The sequence below is a fragment of the Indicator indicator genome, chromosome 14 (genome assembly GCF_027791375.1).
Source record: "Indicator indicator isolate 239-I01 chromosome 14, UM_Iind_1.1, whole genome shotgun sequence".
NCBI classification, from domain to species: domain Eukaryota; kingdom Metazoa; phylum Chordata; class Aves; order Piciformes; family Indicatoridae; genus Indicator; species Indicator indicator.
This window is the reverse complement of record NC_072023.1, coordinates 16,507,890-16,530,377: the sequence shown is the minus strand read 5'-3', so window position 1 is coordinate 16,530,377 and position 22,488 is coordinate 16,507,890. Positions and strand designations below refer to the sequence as shown.

At 38.4% G+C, this 22,488-nt stretch overlaps 1 protein-coding gene across 1 annotated transcript in view; it reads right to left on the bottom strand.

The window, feature by feature from the left end:
• Window positions 1-22,488, bottom strand: part of PKP2 (plakophilin 2) — a 37,629-nt gene that overhangs the window by 12,776 nt on the left and 2,365 nt on the right. Inside the window, exons 2-6 of the mRNA XM_054386672.1 lie at window positions 17,629-17,732; window positions 14,412-15,112; window positions 9,085-9,223; window positions 6,211-6,418; window positions 1,965-2,142 (exon numbers count right to left, since the gene is read on the bottom strand). Of these exons, the coding sequence (XP_054242647.1) occupies window positions 1,965-2,142; window positions 6,211-6,418; window positions 9,085-9,223; window positions 14,412-15,112; window positions 17,629-17,732 (1,330 nt within the window). The remainder of the gene's footprint in view (window positions 1-1,964; window positions 2,143-6,210; window positions 6,419-9,084; window positions 9,224-14,411; window positions 15,113-17,628; window positions 17,733-22,488) is intronic.

The following is a 22,488-nucleotide window of genomic DNA, read 5'->3' as shown; positions in this document are numbered from 1 at the left end:
AATTTTCAGAGTTCAAGCTTTTAAAATGAGGACTAGAATATGGACATTGTGTTTTTAAAATAGGTATTCTTGAGCAGCTAGGTAAGGAAGGCCAGTTTGAGAGACTTTCCACTGAGGCCGCAGAGCTAGCTGCAGCTCTGGAACAACCCCACTCACTGACTTTCTGTACAGAGTAAAGTATGTTCAGAATTGAATTTTATTTAATTTAAAATAACTCAGCTACTGTCATGCCTTATTTGTCACATACCAAGTCATGTCCAGTTGCTGCAATGAGCTCAGAAAAAGCCATGCCATGCTAAAACTCAGAATGATTCTGTGTCCCCATTGCCTCCCTTATAGGGAAGAGGCACAGGAGAGGAGCAGGTCATCCCACCACAGACCAGCATAGATAACAGCCAGACTGGTTTCTGTACAAATGTAGTAGTTTGGGCTAATTAATATGAAAGAATACAACTTGCTTCATTTCATAAATAACACTAGATATTACCCTCTAGCATTAGCTATTATGGGTAGTTAATGTTTTTCTGTATTTGCTTCTGAGCCATCAAAGTAAATATAAGTTAGTTATTACTTTAGAGATGAAGTTAATTAGTAGCTAGTGAGGTGACATGAGTTGCTACAGAAAAAGGTACTTTACCACTGAGTATTTTGTAGAGAGAACAATTCATGTGTTTTCTAAAACTGAGTCACCTGTTATTATCAGGTATTGTTTACACAGTAAAAATCCATGCAAAACAGATACAATTACTATAGGACATGTTAGCAAAGCAGATATGTGTAGGGCAAAACTGGGCAGCTTCCCAGCCTGTAAACTTGTGCTCTACTAAGAAGACTAAAACTCAGGCCATGCATTTTTTTTATTCTTTGTAGAAGACTATTTTCTCATTTACATAGAAATCAAATTCTCTAAATGGAAGTATGTGATGATCAAATATCTTATTGCTGCCTATTATTTTGAGTTTGTAGAGTAGGCTCATTTTTATGTGACTCCAATGTCTCTTATGCTTCATAAACTTTAGAAACTAAAATGAAGCACTAATTGTTTATGAAAAAGGCATTAACAAAGTGGTTATAAATAATACTTACATGGGTTAAAGAACTTCACATCCTGTGAAAGTGTCACTCTTGTATTTGTGCCAACATATCATACAAATCTAGACCTAAGCTTTAAAGCTCACCATCCACTGGAGCACTGGTCTCCCCAAGGAGTACACACAAGACAGGCAAATGGGGTGTGGGAATGAAATATTTTTGTACAATTAATAAACAAACTAAAAAAATAAAATGTTTATTTCATCTTTGCATCATCCTTTTTAATTTATATTATATATAAATTTATATTATATAACACTTTATAAGTGTACATAAATATATATATATATTTATGTACACTTTATAGTGTACATAAATAAATAAATAAAATAAACATATACTGAGGGAATGTTCTCCCATGTGTTTACTGATAGATGTGTATGACCAAAAATGTTTGGAGACCACTGCACTAGAGTCTTAAAAGAAATTTAAAAGGCTCACCCATGTTTAAAGTTTAAGTTTTAGCTTTTCGCCAGTGCTAACCATTTAAAAAGCTTTGCTTTCACTACTACCATCATCAGTCAAGGGCTAATATACTACACATCATACCAACAACTGCTACTCAATGAAGGATCTCTTTGACTTCAGTGCAACTACACACTGCAACCAGGCCTCTGATTCCCATCTTCTGTTGCAGATATATTTAGTCTATGGAGTATCCATCAAAGAAAGATACAGATGCCTTATAAAAAATGCTTCTGCTGAATTGAGCAGTAGTTTTTCTGGTCTCATATATATAAGGGATTTCAAAATATGATCCATATGCACCTCTTCTCTTGGAACCATCAAAGTTCAAAGCAAGAAAGAAAAGAAATGCGCAGGCCTGTTTTATCATGATCATTGTTTTGGGTACCTATAGATTGAGTGCTCACCTCAAGCATCCTGTGGCATTGTAGAAGATATCAGGGTCAGGTAAAGCACTTGACTTTGCATAATCTCGATCTGGCCAGCCCGAGTAAGGGATGAGAACAGCTTCAGTGAGTGTCTGCAGGGCTTCTCTGATCAACACGTGCTTCAGCTGGTCATTGGAGGACAAATTCCACAGCAAACCTGCAATGTCCAGAATAAAATCAGAGCGGCAAAAAGACTCCTTCACAGTTTGAAAGATGTGATCTCAAACTCCTTGAAAGTAGTGAGGGAAGGAACTTGCTTGGCACTTGATATCCTGAAGAGAAGCAGAAGTGGATGATAAGGATCCACCAGTCCTGAACTGAGGACATAGAAATGGGGTAAAAAAAGAGCCGTGATTATCTGTGCAATTAAAGTCAAATTCTCAGTATAGTCAGTCTAAGTCTGACTGACTAGTGCAGCACTGCCCATCTGTGGCAATCACCTTTTCTGTTCCCTAAGCAATACAAGCTAAACAGAGCTAACATTGATGTCAGTGCCCGTTCTCCACATTTCCAGTGAGGATGTCATCCATTCTGGACTCTCATCAGGACTGGTTACCCTTCCAAGTACCAAATACAAACAGAAGAATAAACTTGCATGTGAAAGGAGTAGATAGGAGGTAGAAAGAGTGAGTTTACAGGTCTTTGTTCTATCCCAACAGGCGACAATTCTTTCTGAAGTACTCTTCCCCTGGAAAAAGACACGTATTTCTGGTTTTCACTACAAAGGCATTCATTGTTTTCCCAGCTTGGTGCTCTAAGTTTCACAGACCTCCTCCTCCAAACTCTGGCAGAGTATTAGTAAATGTTCCTTTCATCAGTTCACAAAAAAAAAAAAAAAAAAGAAGAAGTTTTCTTTTGTATCTCCTTACACTTTGAATTTAAATTCAGCTATTGTGAGCAATAGTAAAATCAAAACAAAAGCCAGAAGCAGTCCAGTCTCTCTTTTGAGATCAACTCCTCAGCCTCTAAACTAGAAGATAAAAGGAAGAATGTACTTTCCTGAAGGATAAATAAGGCTTACAAGACATCAGATAGGCAGTCCAAAGGGCACTGGTAATGGAAGCAGGTTAAGACAGAGCAGCACAAATACAAGGGCACAAAAGACAGAATACTTGTTAAAAGAAACAAGTTTGAATTATAGATTTTGAATTATAGACATACCTAGAATAGAATTGCCAGCACAGAATTTGAGATGTTGCTTGTACTGTAAGTTCTCCAATAAAAAATCCTACTTTTACCCAAAGGCATTGTCTCACTGTACTCAGAAGGGTTCTTTCAGTGGCATTCTGGGTGTGGATGAATTTGTTCACACTAGAAAATGTCTTTAGGAGTGAGCTCTTTCCTGGTAGCTATGCTATAATGTATTCACAGGGACACGGGCATAGTTTTCCCTTAGACAGGTATTGAGAAAATGGGTGGGGTCTCTTTTAAATTTGTATTCCTTTTAATGACAGTTCTATTTGTGCTCCTCCCTACAGGAAAAAAATTTCTTTCTTTACCTAGATTTATACAGCACCATAACAAGATCAAGAGGTTAGATGCTCCCTGGAGGCTGGTATGGTTTACCTTCAAAAGCTCTGGGGTTTTTCATGCCATAGCCATTTACTTTTGGTTCCTCAATACACTCTCAAAATACTACAAAATGCCATTCCTGTCTTGGCTCCTGCACTGTCTCCAAGTGACATCCTCTCCAACTATTCAGAGTAGCCTTGTTCCTTTCCCAAGGTATTTACAAGGGGTTTGCATATTGAATAAAGGACAGAGTCTATGGTTCCTTTACTTTACTTGTATCAATGACACTATGAAGTTTGCAAATTCAGTCATTGTTATCTTGAGGTCTCATTCCCCTTGAGGAGAAATTTCACAGTGAAACTGGGTAACTGCTTTCTAAACAGGGGCATTGTGTGAACTGCTCCACAGATGAGCCATCCTTCAGACAGAGAAACTGTTACTCAGGAGGGTTTAACCATTTTGGTAGAAAGGCACTCAGAGGTTTGCATGTTGCACCCCTTCTTGGGTTATACAGACAATGTGCACAGGACAGTAATTCCAGTGTACATTCAAGATGATCTGGAAGCACTAACCTTAGCAAGCATACACTTAACAGCGACTGTCTCCCTCCTACCTGCAGTCCATTCCTTGCCTGCTTTTGAAACGCAGGCTGGGAAAGAAAGCATCTGGAAGCAAAGTTAATATTCTCACAGAAATTCATTCAACCAGCTGCCCCTTGCCCCATAGGCTGCTTGCAGTTTGCTAGGGAGCTGGAAGAATTGCTCAAGTGATGGCAAAACATATGCCCTAGTATCATTTTCACGAAGAGATCCTGCGTACTTCTTCCTGATTGCATACTTGGTCTTGAACAAAGCAAGAAATACTTATCTCCTGGTGTATTTTTAAAGCTACCCCTTGTAACTGCTAAGATATGAAAGTACATCAGAACACTTTGCTTTATGCAAACTACAACATCCAACTCAAAATTGCTTAAATACTCTCTTGGTGTCTTATATGTTTTCTAAGTAAATACTCATGTTGAATGTCAGCAGTAATTGCAGAAAGAAGGTGACCCTTCATCCATTTTTACACTGGTGAAGGGGAAGACAATAATATTCACAGTATCTGTATGCATTATCCTGCACAACCAGTAAAAGTTTTAGCAAGAAATGATGAAATTGTTATCACAAACAGAGCATAAGCTCTCTGTCCACTGTACCACTATTTTCACTGCTTCCCTCCCTGGTGTATAATAGCACTGAGAGACAACACACTACAGCAGAAGTTACTAAGTGATCCAATTCTGTATCTGATGAATGTAAAAAACTTTAAAACATTTCAATGTTGCAGAGCTGCAGAACTGAGCCAAAAGAGCAAACAATACAAAGCTTTGTTCTCCAGCTTAGGGAGTACAGTATTTCAAATACTGAAAAGAATGCAGAATTACAGAAGGTCTCAACATGCCTTTGCTTCAAGGCAGGGCTGCTTGACACCTTCTGTTCTTTTTCAGGCACTGTTATTTTAATAGCTTGTGTTCCTGGTATCTTTAAGGATCACTTGAAATAAATCCCATTCATTTATTCGTAATGTGTCCTTCTATTTATAAAACAGAACCCCATTCTTCCTTTGCATGCTAATTAAAATGAATGCTTCTCACAAGCAGTTGAGTTGCTGAAGACACAAAAATGGAAGCCTGTAGAGTGAGTAGAGTGGGATAATGACTTCTTTATCTCTTATGGTGATGCCCTTGTTGATGCACCCCAGCATCCTGTTGGCCGCCTTTGCTGCTGCAGCACACTGTTCAGTCATATTGAACTTCTTATCCATGAGAAACCTCAAGATCCCTTGCCATAAAGTAGCTCTCCAGACAGAGAGATCCCCATTTATCCTCCATGGAAACTTCTCATGGAATTCTTCCTAAGTGAGCTTTGAGTGAGTTGAAGTTTGCTCTTCTACAATCTAAAACTTTTGTCTCAGCATTAACCTTTGGTGTGTTCAGCAGGATCCCAAACTCCACAATATTGTGATCGCTGCAGCCAAGGCAGTGTGTTAACACTGGTAATACAATCAGAGACAACACAGATCAGGGTTTCTTGGTTTGTGAGTAGCAAGTCTTGCAGTGTTTCATTCTTGGCTGGCACATCTAACATTTGTATGAGGAAGCAGTCCTCTGCACATTCCAGAAGACAGACTCAAGTGTAAACAGCTAGGAGTGACAGTGCTCAGAGTCAAAATCTGGGGCAGTAGGATTTTTGGGGAGTAGGACGAGCATTTCTGATCCACAGCACTTGACAGTTCTGGAGAACAGTCTTCAAAATAAGGCTCCCAGTATGCACTGGCAGCATAGTGCTGAAATCAGGGCTGAGCTTCTGAGTAAGCCCCATGTATTAATCGATCCAAGGCACCTCTGGGACTGCTCCAGTCACTATTCATCAAAACGGTGCTACAGAATTTGCTATTTGGAACCTCAGTTTCTTTCTGGAATATTCCAGACTTTAAGCTTCTTGCAAACAAATACACTCATGTTGTTTCTGAATAAGCTTTAAGAGAGAAAGTTGCAGTTCCTGGTATCATTTTACTGCCTCTTAAAGACTGGTCTTGAGTAGGGACCCTGGAATGCTTAAAATAGGTGACAATGTTCTTGTATTTAGTCACTAAACATCGGCCTAAGTAAACAATCACATATCTCCCAGGGAAAGCATCCATGCATGACTGCAAAGAAAACAAACACTACCTGTTATTTGCTTTTTAGTCTCCACATCCCTGGTGTGTCGGAGTAAGTGGAGCAAGAGAGGGATCCCTTTCTGCTCTGACACTTCCAGTTTGTTGTCGTTGTCCTCAAACACCAAGTTTCTGAGAGCACCACATGCTGCCCGCTGAATGTCCTCGTTCTGAACATCAAGAAGCTGTAAAAGTTTGGGGATACCACCAAGTGAGAAAACCTGTGAGAAAAACAAAATACAGCAGAGAATAGTTAGATACTTTAAATGACAAACTTTATCCTCCCCCCAGGTAAGCCTTTAAATAGTCATAGAGCCTTTTTTTCATTTGCTCCTATTTGAAAGACTTGAAGCACAGATCATTAATTATTTGACACAACTGTTAACTTCTGCATTTTATATCAGTCATGGTTAACATTCACATCTAAGAGAGGTATCATATTTTAGTAATTAATGTAAGACAATGAAACTTCCACCTTTCTGCAGATTTGTGGTCTCTGATATGACACTTAATTATTCTGTATTTTAGTTTCCAGGGTGGTGACATGGATATTTGAGGTTTAACTCTGGAACACTTATAAACTGCTTTGAGTTTTCTGGATGTAAGATGTTCCTGATGTGCCAAGTTCAGGACTTTTTCTCAACAGCCAGTCAGATGGAAAGACAGTATTTTTCTCTCTTAATTTCTATGCATATATTGAAAGTGTTTTAAAAAAGAATACATTATACTTAGTTCTTCTCAATTGTGGCACACTGAGAAAAAAATAGCAGAACTAGTACTAAACTTCAGAATGCAGTCCATCAAACACTGTAAGCTAGTTAACTACTGAACTACCCACATTTAACAAAGACTACTCTTCAGAGTCTAATTCTTTAGAAAATGAGGTTCATGGCCCCCCATGAATTAAAAATTAATAAGATGTTATTTCACAGCAGCTGCCAGAAAACAAATCGTTTCCAAGTTCTACACATTGTGGCAAATGATGAATCCCATATGTGGCATAAGCAAGCCTTGGCCCATTTAAGAATGATCACTATGGAAAATACATTACATTCATGTACAATTGAGAATGGTTTCTTCCAGTATCCCCAAATGCCGTATGGTTTTGTGGACAAACTCATCCTTCTCTAGAATCTAGTGTGTGACTTAGAAATTTGATACAACTCTTCTGAGTAGTCCAGAGTTTGATGATAAAAAGAATTCAATACAACCAACAGGTGTTGGCAATATGAAGAAATTAAATGTAACAAAGCCTTCATGCCCTGACAACCTACAATGCCTGTCAGCCTTTCTTGTGATTCACATGTATAAAAGGCACAGTTTCTTGCTACTCCACTGATGGCCTCTGCATTCATTCAGCAATAACCTAGAAGCTAGCAGAATGAAACACAGAAGTATGTATCTTTAGGTACATCAAGCCCTTTTGACACTGATATTGGTTTTGATTTTAAAAACATTTATGCAGACTGCTTTGATGTAATGTGCAGAGAGGAATTTTAAAAACCTGTTGATTGGTCTTTCTAAGTTTTCATCTGTAGACAAACTCACCAAAATACTGTAAGACTACAAGTTCACAAGGAAAAGAAAAACCCACAGACTATAAAGTATCAGGAGACAAAGAAACGTAAGGCAGGCTTAAAGGCTAAAAAGGGGAAGCAAACAAAAACTCAGCTGGATATATGGGATAGACAATAAAATCATAGAAAGGTTGACTGCTACAATTTGAACTCTCTCACTCATCCATTTTTTCCAGGAAGTTGCCTGAGAGATTTGAATAGTAAACCACCTTCAGACATTCAGTTCTGAAGAGGTGTCCTCATCCTGAAGACTGATAATTATACTGGTGCTTTTTTTTTATACAACAGGTGCTGATCTACCATGAAGCAAGTTAAAACTACTGAAGGACTAAGGGATGTTAGGTGGTCGATGAAGCAGAATGCATACACATGAACATGGAGTTAAGGCTGAGATTATGTATAAGTAACACAGCATAACACAAACAGAGCAGCTGTAAGATTTTTTTTTTTAATGATTGAAATAAACAACCACCTTTCACATTAACGTACAGAATGGCTCAGCAGGAGAGCCATAATTGTGTTTGATAGTGAAATTTAACAAAAAGGAAGAAGACACTATTTTTAATATGGCCTTTCAAAAAACTTGTAAGAGACTTGACAAGTGTCTTGTAAGAAGTTCACCTGATCCAAACAATTTGGTAATGCATTTGTGAACTCCTAGAAAACCCTGAGGCTTGGGTAAGTTTGCACTGTACTCTCAGGGTTTTCTTTTCTGGGATATATCTGTACCAAAGCCTTATTTCTGTAAGCATGCTAGGGAAAAATGAGATGGAAACAATTATGTTGACAAAAAGTTCAAACACTGTGACTTACCAAGGCTGAAAGAACAATGCTCATTTGGCCTGAAAAAGAGCAAACTAAGTGGGTATGTACTTAGCAGCCTTAACATATATGAAATGCTTTTATCAAAGGGACAGAAAAATAGACATTTTTCTCTGTATCCAACTCATTTTGAAAAAGGGACATTTCAATTATACTTTAGGAAAAACTTGTAAGGATAAAGTAAAGCTCTTTTGACTGCCTGCAGGAGCTTGTGGGATCCTAATCAATGAATTTTTTTAAAGCTGGTCACAAACATCTGTAATCTAAAGACCAATTTTTTTGCTGGCATAGACAGCGCCTTTCCATGGATTTAAAATAATCTGCAAGAAAAAGCATCAGCATATTTGGGGAAAATATTCTATATAATCATCCTACAAGATTTCTTGGATTTCTTTTTCATGTTGGCACACAGTGCCAGACATTATAGTAACTTATCTGCTTTATCAGCTTCACCTGGTTGTAACTGGCATAAAAAAGTAATTACTTACTTTTCTTCTAGCATCTGCTTTCTGGAAGCACTCGTGCTGTATGAAAGTCACAGCAGCAAGAATCCTAGGTGTAGACTGTGTATTTTCACTCCTCAGTATGTTCACTGCACGTTCCAGAGTCATCTCCCCTTCTAGGCTCCTTGTAAGTATAGACAGAATATAGTGAAGCATAGTATAGACAGTACAGTGAAGCAAAAGTGAAAAAAAAATCATCATTTAAGCCTGTGAAATTTCTTGTAATACCAGGAGTTTCATATTTTTCAAGTAACTTTAGCTTTTTTTACAAAATTTTTACCTTTACAGTAGCAGAAGATATAATGAAAGCTTTAAGGGATGTATTTTAGTGGAAGAGAAAATCATAAATGGAAGTGTTGCAACAATAAGGTGTTCTGGACAAAGCAAACCATGCTTCACATTGTAAAAACAAAACATTGGTAGATGAAGGACCAAAATCCAAACATGACCATAGTCAAATTATGTCTTTCATTGGTTGTGAAATACATTGATGTTTTTATCATTAGTGGGATGACTGATTTTTTGTATTTGTTTGCGTGCCTTGCTTCAATTTCTCAGTTCCCAGGCTATATATACACCTGTTCTTTTTGAGCTTATAGCAGCTGTTCTGTTCAAATAGCTGAAATAGCTGGACAAACCTTTTTTCTCTGTTGGGGCTAAATAAAAATACCTCTTATTAAATTGAATATGTACATTGCCTCTGATAGGATTAAAAATATGTATGGTTATTTTTCTCCCAACTTCTAGTATGTTTGCCTGAATGGTAATTGTGTTAAACAACCATATAAGAAATTGGAAGAAGACGTCACTGGACCCATTCTTCCCCCAGTAAATGGAACATAAAACAATTTATGACACAATTAGGTGCATTAGCTCTGGGACAGGTGGTTATGTTCCCTAGCCTTTTTATTTACTCTCCATCTATAGAAAAAACATGAGTTGGGGAAGGAAAAAAAAAAAAAAGGGAGGGTGGGAAGGATGTGGACAAACCAAAGATGGTTTTTGCTTGTTTTAAAGCAAATAATTTTGCAGAAGCAGATCCTAGGCTGACAGACAGGACAAGAGGGGCGATGTGAGAACTACAGCAAAACAAGTAGTCTTTGGCAGTAACTCCTTACTTTAGAGCTACCAGAATTAAATTGGTTCACTAGATAACCGTCTAAGTAAGTGCACCTAAAATTAGAAATTTTTGACACAGTTACCTTTTACGTTTAAAAAGGTGCCTGGGAAATAAATTCACTTAAATTACTTTTTATTTTATTTTAACTAAGCAGAAGTAATAAATAGTAAACAATGTTCAGAAAAGTAAAATACAAAACGCTTTGGTACTGAGAAATGAAACACTTCTAAAGCAAGTGTTTGTGGACTGCACCAAGAGTCACTCAGTTCTTCAGCTCTAAGATTTTATTCAGTAATAGACTGGTAGGAGTGAAGGAGCCTACAAGTCCAAGCTTTTCCAGAACAGGCTGCTGAGGAACAAGGTATAGAAACTGGGCAAAAATTAGGCAGATTTCTCATAGGGAATCACGCTATAAATGCACTGAAATCCAATTCTTTTCCCCAAAATATGTATGATGAACTCATTGGCTCCTTTCAGCTACACTGCAAATCAATATCTGCTGCTTGCTTTTGGTAAGGCAGAAGACAACTATTATGCCTGCAAGGACAGCAAAAAACCTGAAGAACAATTTTGATGCACCTGTTGCAAATGCCTTTATACTGCACTTGCCTTTATATTTTCCTTTGGTATAAATGATGTTATTTCTTATCTTCTCCCCTTCTCTGAGTTAGTGTTTTAAGCAAGTACCTTGCATCCACAGGTGCTGAGGTATGCTTGTGCAAGACAAAGATGAAATAGACAATGTGTTGAGGATGTCAATAGAGAGGTTAAAACAAAGTGAAATTAGACAGACTACAATTAGTAGTGCCCAGGGCTCTGGCAATGTTTACACAGTTTGTTTATTTTCAGAGTTTACCTCAGCCTGATGTTAACACAAAGTAGCTACTGAAGCTATTTTAAGTTGCAAGTTGGATGTACTGACCAGAAACCTACTTAAGACCTTTAACAATGAACAACAAAAAAGTCGTATCACATTTCTTCATACTTTCTTCTAAGTGGAACAGAATAACAGGCTTTTCAGGCTTGGGTTTTAGTCAGGTTTCTAAAATCAGTAAGGGTTTAGTGACCATGTAACATAGGGAGCATGTCGATCTGCCTTGTTAGTCACTGCACTAACTTTGGAGTCCTTTGACCAGATCCAGTCACTTTCTTACTGAGTGGTAGGCATTTCTGATGTATTAAATTGTAATTTCAGTCACTAACAGCAAAGAAGGACTCTATTCATGGACTTTTCAAGGTTAAGATGTCTATGTGGGAACTCAGCCTCAGGATGTCAAGGATGTCCCACAGAGTATCCTTGGTTGCAAGAGACCTTTAAGATCATCTAGTCCAACCTTTGACCCAGCAGTGCAAAGTCACCACTAAACCATGTCCCTGAACACAAGGTCCACACAGCTTTCAAACACCTCTGGGAATGGTGACTCCACCACTGTCCTGGGCAGACCTTTCCAATGTTTGACAACTCTTTCAGTAAAGGAAATACTTCCTAATATCCAGCCTAAACATCCCCTGGTGCAGCTTGCAGCAATTTCCTCTAGTCCTGCTGCTTGCCTCCAGGGAGAAGAGGCTGTCCCCTTCCTTGCTCCAACCTCCCCTTCAGGTAGTTGTAGAGAGTGATAAAAGTCCCCCCTTCACCCTCCTTTTCTCCAAAGTGAACAACCCCAGTTCCCTCAGCCATTCCTCACAGGACATGTGCTCCAGGCCCTTCATCAGCCTCACTGTCCTTCTTTGGACACACTCCAGCATTTCTACTCCTTCTTATAGTGTGGGGCCCAGAACTGAACACAATACTCGAGGTGTGGCCTCAACAGTACTCAGCACAGTGGGATGATCACCTCCCAGTTCCTGCTGGCCACAGTGTTTCTAACACAAAGATACCATTGGCCTTCTTGACCAGCTGGGCACACTGCTGATTATCAACCAATATCCCCAGGTCCCCTTCCAAGTCGCAGCTTTCCAATCACACATCCCCAAGTCTGTAGCTTACTGCGACCCAAGTGCAGAACCTGGCACTTGGCCTTGTTGAACCTCATAGCTAAATTGGCCATGATTTCTTCCTCAACATTTAAGAATACAGTGGTGTAATTCTCCTGTGGAATTGTATCTTGCATGCTGCTTTTCATGAGCCCCTCACTAATACAGGCTATTATATTTTACAGACTATTTAAACTTTGGGTAGAATTAAGAACCACTCACTCTCCCTAAAAAATAGATAGGAAACTAAAGCAGAATCTAGGATATCTGAAAATCTAAACAAGATATGTTCAAGTAAATTAAATAGAAGTATTAAAATAAGTCACATCTGTAAACATCTGCAAAATGAAATTTAGAGGTTTCCACAGCACTTCCAATTGAACATAACAACTGTCACATATAGAATTATGCTGTCAAAAATATTTACGTTAGGCCACAAATCTTCCACCTGAGTTCAGCATGGTATCAAGCAAGTCACTGGCATGGTGACTGAAGATAAATGTTTACACCTGCATGTATGAAAAACACTTTGGTTGATGCTTGTGTGGCAAACAACCAAACTCCAGTGTCTGCACCTGCAAAAGAAGAACTGAAATTGCTCCTACACAAAGTTAAATACAAAAATTGCTGCCTATGACTCAAATGCACTCAAGAATGTGTTTAAATATAAGTAAATTATGAAGTCAGTAGGGTACATGCCTGTTTGCAAATTGTCTTACTGAGAAACAAAGTCCTCCCAGGTATCTATTTTCAGCATTATTACTCTCAAATCTTTAACTCTTGTGAGTTCTCAGGTGTGGATTTTTTTTTTCTGTATTTACTAGCTGTAAAGACTGAATACTTAAGAGTCACATCACTAATACCAGATCTCTTAACTCCTGCATCACCCAGAAGTGAAAATTTTGATCTGGATCAGATGTGAGCACAAGACTGTATGTGTTGGTAAATCTAGTCACAATACTCAGCGTGTAGTTGCAAGAGGAAACACCTGATCTGTACATAGCAGTGGTATCAGGTGATATACCTCATCTCACACAGTAGCCAAATTAGACAAAGAAGAAAGATAGCCTTCAGAAACATCAACAGCTACTCATTTATGGGAAAAGAGACACTTCTTAACAATACACTGTTGTAAATTATGCCATGATTAAGTTACCTAAGAAACCTTGGAATCCTGTTTGGATTACGAAACAGCAACAGAAAACAGTAAACATTGCAAAAAAATCATCTCTTGTTTACCAAGTGGTCTGTTCTGTGTATTTAACCCTAAGTGCTCTCAAAACATTCAGAATTATTTTAAAATAAAGAAATATTCATTTGTGAGAGGAATTTCAGAACTGATAAATTTTCTGGTTTGAAAACGGATTTTAGACATTTGGAATTCTCTGGAAGGGAACTTTGAGGTGGAGCAATTTGGAAAAAAAAGAATGCTTTTAAGATTTTAAACAATTTTTCCTGAAGTCTGGGGCAGCTTTGGGTATTCCTGCCACAGAGCTAACAGGGCTTCAGATTAAGATAATGTCCTCAGAGCATACAAGATCTCCTGGTAAAGAGAAGCTCCATGTTTGAGATTCAGAACAGTTTGTATTTGTTCTAGGGGTGGATGGTGCTACAGAGCTAAGAGAAAATTCTGCCTGTCTTTTAACTGAAGTTTATTGAAACTAAAATTTCAAACCATGAAGAATCTTTAACTGGAAATGGCCAATCTGCTAAAAGCTGCTTCTTTGGTAGATTTCTGACCTATTCTTGTGAGAACCAGTGCTAAAATCATCTGGTCTCTTACCACCACAAAATTTGCCAATACAATACTGTGTATTGTGACTTAAGTTGAAAGTTATTCAGACATGACTACTTCATGTCTCCTTATAGAATTTATTAACTCTTTGCAAAAGGGGGCCCCAAACCTAAGTAGAAGGTATGGATTCTGCAATAAGTACTGCAGAGGTAGATAAAACAAAACCAAAAATCCCCCCAAACTTAACCTTATCCTAGCCAAACTCAGGACAGGTACATACATACATATATTTTTAGCTTCCTTTCCTCTGTTGCACTGGATTTTAAAAAGTGAATCTACTTTCTGCTTCCTCTGCACTAAAATTTCATACACTGTGTTGGCTATTGAAGCATAAGCTGTTCGTTTATTTTCTTTATTTTAAATGAACAGGTTTGTTTCAGCTATGACACCCCAGAACCAAAGCAGGTCCTTCACTGGGCTTACCCTAGCTGAGATCCATTGACGGTGACTTGTTCACTGTGCAGGAAACCATTTCTCCCTGCTGCTGCCACAGCAGCTGTCAATGGCATCCTCTTCCCATCTGTTTCTGCAGTGACACTGGTTATTGAAGCTTTTTTGGAAGCGTCCCTCCTGGTCTGTGTGCTTCTCAATGTAGTTTGGTACCAGCTGGACCTTAAAGATTGCCTGTTCTGAGACTCCAAATGGGAAGCAACTGGCGATCTCACTTGTCCCATCGCACTGCCTGATGTCAGATAGTTCTCCTTCTCCAAAAGGTTGGTCATGCTACGACTGTTGCCTGCTTGATGGTACAGAGGTACAGCAGGGTTGGGGTAGATACCATCAAGGATGACATCATTATTAGCCCCCATCTGGGACTGTCTCTTATAGGAGCGTCCCCTGTTCACTGAATCACGGAGAGTGTAACCAACAATCTCAGACCGAGCATATCTTGGTGGGACAGTCCCATTGCATCTGCTATCTCCATGCCTCATGGAGAATCCAGTTGATATCCCTCTATCATATTGAAAATTGTTGGATACATATGTCAATCTTTCAGGACTTTGTTGTGGTGAAACCTCTAGTCTCTTCAGAGGCTGCCTTTGAGCTCTCTCTTCCATTGCCTTGTAGGTAATCCTTGTCCCCCAGCCATTTGTGTAAGAGGATGGTGAAGTCACCTGTTCAGTGGTGCATAAAAGAACAGGAGTCACAGTAAGATCATAGCATTTAGGATTAATAGCAAAGAAACCAAGCCAGAAACTAAAGATAAAAATCCTAAAGTCTGCTATCAGAATCGGAAAACAAAATACGAACATCACCAAAACTGCGTATTAAATGGGATTCCACAACACTTCTTTGTTTCTACCTAGCAAAGGCAGGAACAACAGTCCAAATATTAGGAGACAAAGTGTAAGCATCTATAGTCTTCTGTCATTAACTCAAAATCAGTGTGCAAGTCAATTATGCCTGGTAGTGAACAGTCTGCTTACTAACAGAGATTTTAGTCTCAGTTTGAATCTCCTTGGGGATTAACTTCCACATCTGTTACTAAACTTAAATTCAAGGCTGTCTAACAGATGGGAATAAAAGATTAATCAGTCAGATATTAAAATATCATACAAAAGTGTCTGCATATTGCTACTAATCTTACAAGGTTACTTAGCCCTCCTGCTCCTTTGTGGTAGGATCTAGTAAAAAGAGACGGTCCTCCCCCTGTTTGTCTGATCTCTTAAAAGGAGTTTACAAACAGAGAGAGGAAACCAAAAGGACAATTTCACCATCTCAATGGCTTCCCTAATTCTACACTTGCAATTTAAGAGCATTTTTTTGTTTTCTATGCCTAATGGGCATGGACAGTAATGCACCATCACCTTGCTTTATAATAATTTTTTATAAACTCAACCATCTCCCTTCAACCTTTCTTTGTAGGGTGTGCCTACAAGATTTTTACTGTTTAGCTACATCTCCATCTGGGGCCTCTCCAATTTTTCTACCTTTTTCTTATGCACATCTTATGTACAACTGTACATCACATTCTACTCAGAAACTATCTGGCCTTAAAACACGAGTTATGGCCCAACTTTTTTTTCAAATCAGTAAGCATAGTGACGTCCAGTCATAAAACAAACCCCCATATATTCCATTTCCATACTGGATTAAGTTTTTTAATATTAAATGCCCTTTTTAAGGTAAACTGAGAACTTATTGATTGAAGGGGCAGTTCTTAGCAGATAGTTGTCAGACCGAAATTCCTTGATTTGTATTGTGGAGTCTGAGGGTGATAATCAACTCACAAAAGGAGTAAAGGTTGCTGAAACTACTAGACTGAGGCAAGGATCACTGGCTGTATCTGTTTATTCTGCAGAAACTATGCAAGGATATCTGTATCTTTTGTTTTGGGACAAGGAAATTAATGATTTTGTGAAATACTAGACCTTGTGGCCTTTTCTGACTTTGACACAGGACAGATAGTCTCACTTTTTTTATCCCCCCCTGCTTTTTTTGTTTGTTTTTCTCTCTGTCTGGAAACCTGTAATATTATCTTGTAGTTTTCCTTTTACCTCCAATTTGCCCTCTCTTCTAGAAAGAAGAGATTCACATCAAATATTATGTCAAGTATTATGCACTGGATGATAGGTAAGAATGGAAGATATGAGGACAGAGAAGGAAACGTATTTAGGTAATGGTTCTAACTCTCCCTATACGGAGCCAATGCTGCTTCACTAACTAGGCAGAAGCTTAGCTATTTCCTTTAATGCCAATAAGGTATTCTTGAGTAATCTGAAATTAAGAAAGTATTGGCTCCTCTGTATACAGCTATTTATTATATAAATATTTCTGTTCTCAAACTAAATTGTTTACTACTGTGGATTATGCTGAAACATTGCTATTGAGCTGTACGTTGACGTCCAAGTCTGAGGGTTGCTCCCTCTGATAGGTTCATGCCAATTATGAACTCTGCCACAAACTCTGCAGAAAAACAATTATTTACCTAAGCATTCATGCCATGAACCAGGAAAAAAAAAAAAACAACAAAAAAAAGTTAGAATAACAATTGAATTTATGATTAGACAAATTAGAAACACTATTGTATCGCAAGGACTGTACCGCTGAAACCTTTAATGTTACAAGAAGTTGCAATAGGATTATTGTAAATTATAAGGAACACTCTACTTGTCCTCCTGTATGTTCTCCTGTGGTTTAGGATATTTAATTTCCTAAACTCTTTCACCACAATCTCAGCTCCTACTTATGTCATGCATTACCCCATGGGATTGCTGGACTTCTAACAACCTCCAGCTCTCTGTCCTGGTGAGCAGCAGCATGGCCTCTGCCTGCTATGAGCTACTGATGTTCTGACTGACTGGGGCAGATAAAAACATGACTTGTCACAGCCCTTGCCAGAATTAAAGTTAACATGTTTTGTAATTTTCTGCCCTGATGCCAATTCTCACAAAACCAACAGGACTGCAAAAAAGTCCATCTGTACCCAAGCTGAATTTAGCCACTGGGCTCAGAACTGACTGGCAGGGGGAAAAGATCAAGAGACCTCAGTTATAAAAATCTCATTTTCTATACATCAGGCTTAAAAAGCAGACAAGCAAGCAAACCTTGAAACACCTTCTACATGCTATTATTTGTGGTAACAAAGTGAATACACCATGAGTGTGATATATATATTTCTCTTTGTGATCTTCCTCACCTGGTAAGATGAGAAAGTATAGGGAGTTCTTGGTGCAAAATCATTTTCAGTAATCCCCATGTTATAGACACGCTCTGGAACACTGGCTGCACGGTGCAAACTGCCTGTAAACAAAGACTAATGTTAGTAAGATTTTAACAAAATGTGATACTAGTATGAAGGACAATTTAAAATACTAGGGAAATGTCCCAGTCTGCACTGCCATTAAGCTAAAAATCAGAAAGGGAAATTATCAAAGTAGGTTTACATTCAGTGTATCACACTCAAAACATAGCTAAGCAAAGCTTTCTGAGGATACAAACCATTTTTTCAGTTTGATTTTTATATTACTTAAGATGCATTTTTAACTTTTTGAAGTCTTGCTGTTCATGCAGCCATTTAATGAAAAATGTTTTAACAAAGCAAGATGATATTTTAAACATTCCAGACGATTCAGTGCTGAAAAATGGGACTCTTGAACAGCTACTAAGGACACTCATTTTCCAGTGTAAGCACTTTGAATACGTACGTATGGTTTACCTTTGAGGCTCACTAGAACATGCACAGTACACAAGAAATTAAAATCTTCCAGCTGTATATTGTAGATGAGAAACATGGGTTGATGTACATAATTCTGTTACTGTGCACCCCAGAAATACAGTTTTCACCATGTATCACTGTAAACAAATAGCATACACTGACTATACACAGTTTATTTCACAACTGTCTACCTCAACTCTTGGTGTTTCTTCTCTCTTAGGTGCTAATTTAATGATAGTATATTGCAGAAAGTAATGCTTCACTAATCTTCTCGGTGCTTCACCCAAAGAGAACATGGAGTTCATGAACAAATTCTACAGCTTATGGTGGCATGTGATGCTGTAAGGTAAGGCTGTTTAATGACACTTCAGATTTGTACCTGAAAGGTTTACCAATCCTACAAATAATATCGAAGATCCACAGTAAAAGCTGCTCTGATTCTTTTTCCATGACCCAGTTTTGAAAATAGAACAGTGCTTTCTGATTATTTCATTACAAGTGCATTCTTCTTTTAATTAAAAAGTATTCAACCAACCAAAACCTTCAGCCTGTTTCTTTTTCACTGACAAAATGCATTTCCCAAGAAAAAGTGTTTCTATTAATAATTTTTTTAAACTAACAGATACTGAAAATTGTTATTCATGAGGTTCCTGTGTTACTATGAGAATCTGCATATAAGAATATAACTAACACAGATAGGCTTAAAGGGGTGAAACAGAAGCTGAAAGCATGATATACCTCAAACCAGTCATAATCGAGGTCAATGTGTGCTGCAGAAGTTAGGCTGAACAGATGAAAGTGGTCAGTAAGGAAGCTAATTGGCCATGAAGTTTCAAGGCAGCAGATTATTACCTAAGATACTGCAGTAAAGAAATCTAAAGAACCAATCACATGAGTCGGTAAAACTGCCAAAGTTTACACTTCCAGAACCAGTCCAAGGGAACTCAGGTGCCAAAAAGATGCAGGCAAGTGCCTATTGGGATTTTTGAAAGCACCTGGTGTAGGTGTGTCAAACAGCTGAGGCTTTCAACTCATGCAGTTAGACTTGAGACTTGATTAGGTGCACATGGGTATCCAAAGGAACTTCAGGACACCTGTATCTTTGATCCTTAGTGTCTTCAGCTAGCAAAGGACATAAAATAAACAGAAGACTCATGCAACAAGAATAATTTATGAATGATTCTTACTAGCACATAGCTACCTGGATACGTCCAAATGTATGTGTCTAGTATAATCCAATATAACAGCAGACTGCAATGATTTTAGGCCTAATTAAATCATACTCTGCAGTTACTTTGTTTATTTAATCATACTTTCCTTTTTTTTTTTTTTCTCCAGTTTGGCCACATGGGACAGATTTAAACATGTATTAGGCGATTTGTTAAGGCACATTCATGGTAACTTTGCGTCACGAGAGTGGAATGATGCAGCTTGGTCAAACTCATGATTTGGATTGTAATAATTACTCCATGACATTACGAGGTTACCACAGCCCAAGGGTTACCCAAGTGCATGAGAAAGCAGTAAGAGGAAACTTGTTTCATACTGAGAAAAATTCTTGCCAATATACACCAATATCCAAAAATCTACAAATTTATACAATGGAGACAGTCTGAGAGAGTTAGGGCTATTCAGTCTGGAGAGGAGAAGGCTCTGAGGAGACCTTATTGTGGCCTTACAAGAAAGATGATGAGGATGTAGCGTAGTGATAGGACTAGGGGGAATGGAACAAAACTATATGTGGGTAGATTCAGATTGGATGTTAGGAAGAAGTTCCTAACTTGAGAGTGGTGAGACACTGGCACAGGTTGCCCAGGGAGGTGATAAAGCCCCATCCCTTTATGTTTTTAAGGCCAGGATGGATAGGGCTCTGAGCAACCTGATCTAATGTGAGGTATCCCTGCCTATGGCAGGGGGGTTTAGGGGAATGTGTGTTTTTAATATATTAAAGTTAGGATGAATATTTTCTAACTCTGAGATTCAGTGTTTTCAGTCTCACAAAAATTCTCAGAAAATATGCACACTATTCAGTTACTCATCCATAGTGGGGGGGGGGGGGGAAGTTAAAAAAAAGTTATTTGAGAGGCCATAGGATACTACATTCGATTTCCAGCAGCCAGTCAAGAAAAAGAAGGGTTTCTTATAGGCTCTGTGTTTTGTCTGTCAACCCATGAGGGTATTTTGGAAAACCCAGGCATCTCAAACAGCATCAGACACCCATGTGTGGGCAACGGAGTGGAACCGTTTATCACAGTCTCCCCTCTTCCCTGTCAGTATGAACTAAGGCAGCTCAGGAATGCTTTGGATGTGGTTGGTGCAGGAGGAAAACTAAGCCTCTCTGTTCTTCTCTACGCCTGAGATAAAAGCTGTACAAAAATCACCTGATACTGCAACAGTAATAACAAAACTTTGAGACCTGAAAAAATTATTCAGGAGGGAGACAGTAATAACAAAACTTTGAGACCTGAAACAATTATTCAGGAGGGAGACTGTACGGTAAAAATTGCACAAGGTCCAATACCTCCAAAGGACTTGCTCCCCCTGCCCACAATCAACAGCCTATGGCTGCAGACAGATCAGTCTCCTGTTTGCCTGGATTTCAAAACCCAAGAATGACAAGAGGCATCTCTAAGATATACAATATACCAAAAAGAGAGTTGTCCATTAAGGAGTTAGGTGTATCAAATTCACCTTAAGCCATAGAGCGTCAACTCTTAGTTGAGAGTCTTTTTCAGTGCTTTTGTATTTGAACAGCTACCATGAAAGCCAATCTTTGGCTTCAAACCTCCCACTGCAAGACACCAATGTAGCTGTGTCTTGTACACACAAGTCTGTTAGGGACTGCAATATTTTGCTGCATCTTGAGTGCTCATCTGCTGAGTATCCACTGCCCACTCCTGCCTCAAGCAGGTAGGTGACAGTCTCTCAGACACGTGTTACTGGATGTTTTATCCTAGCAGTCATGATGGACTGACATGGTGACACTTAAGAATGGCATACCCAAAACTTCACTGAATCACTTCATCCGGAGATCAAAGAGCTTTCTTTTGGATCACACTCCTTCATCGCTCTGCCAGTACTTGCCTGGTCCCAAAGGAGTTTTTGTAACATTTTTTCCTTTGTGCTGATCAGTGCATTTACACAAGTGCTCAAAGTTAAGATTTCTTCCGTCTCAGGAAGCAGAGCTGAAGAACTGAATGAAACCAACTATTGGAAGTCAAAACCAAGGACTTTCTTCTTCTTTCTTTTCCCACAAAGATATAAACATAAAATCACTGGGAAGAAGTTAAAATGGTCAGAATTCTGCACAATAGAAGGCTAAGGATAGAAAGCTCCCCCAACCACTTCAAAGCAAGTTTCAAAAAACCTACTCTTAAGAATTTTAGAAATTATAAACATGAAGAATAACCACCTTGTAAATGATGCTGTTGATTTGTAAATCACATCATTCTAGATTTTATGAACACACTGTGTTTATAAAACTGTGCTAGAGAAAGAATCTCTACACGGACAGGAGTTCATCAGGCTGCTTGGGTTTGTATGATACATTACATAAGTTTGCAGTCATTTTTTACAGTGGAACTCTAAGAATGTACATGATGTACAGGAAAGCAGACTTTAGTCCAGGGATTACACTAAAGAAACAGAAATACAAGAAGTTCATTTAAAAAGCCAATCAAAATCTAAATGTAAGCTCAGAGGCAAGTTGACTCAAAGAGAATTATGTTTAATAGGCTCCCAGAATATAGATAAAATAATCAATATGGGGGCTGCGAAACACTAGTTATAAAGATATATGACTCTGCCATTTTTCTTTGTTAACAATATTGAGAAACTTGATACAGCTACTTTAGCTGAACATTTTTAAAGGCAGCGAGATCTTTCATGTATAATGTTTCAGCAATTGATGAACTGGAAAAGTTGCAGCTGTTGTTACACTACTACTTGAGAAAGCATTAACATTTGACAATGTCTTGAAAAAAGTTGAGCAGTATGTAACATCAGTCATTTGGCAGCTGGTAGAATCCTCAAATCTGAGGATGACCTGAATTTCTATTATTAAAAAAACAAACAAACCAAAAAATCAAAGAAGAGAAAAGGGTATGAAACAGTAAACAATATGGCAGTAGAAAGCAAAAAAGATGGTTCTCCATTTAAAGGTAATTCTGAAGGCTGAGCAGACACCTTTAATTTGAAACTCTAAGAAGAAATTATGCTTCCTAACAGTAGAATCATAGAACCATAGTATTTCTTGTGGCATCAAAATTTTCAGTAGTTAGTGGAAAGTGGGTGTGCACAGATAATACTGTGCAAGACCTTTACTACTACTGCTTTCTCATA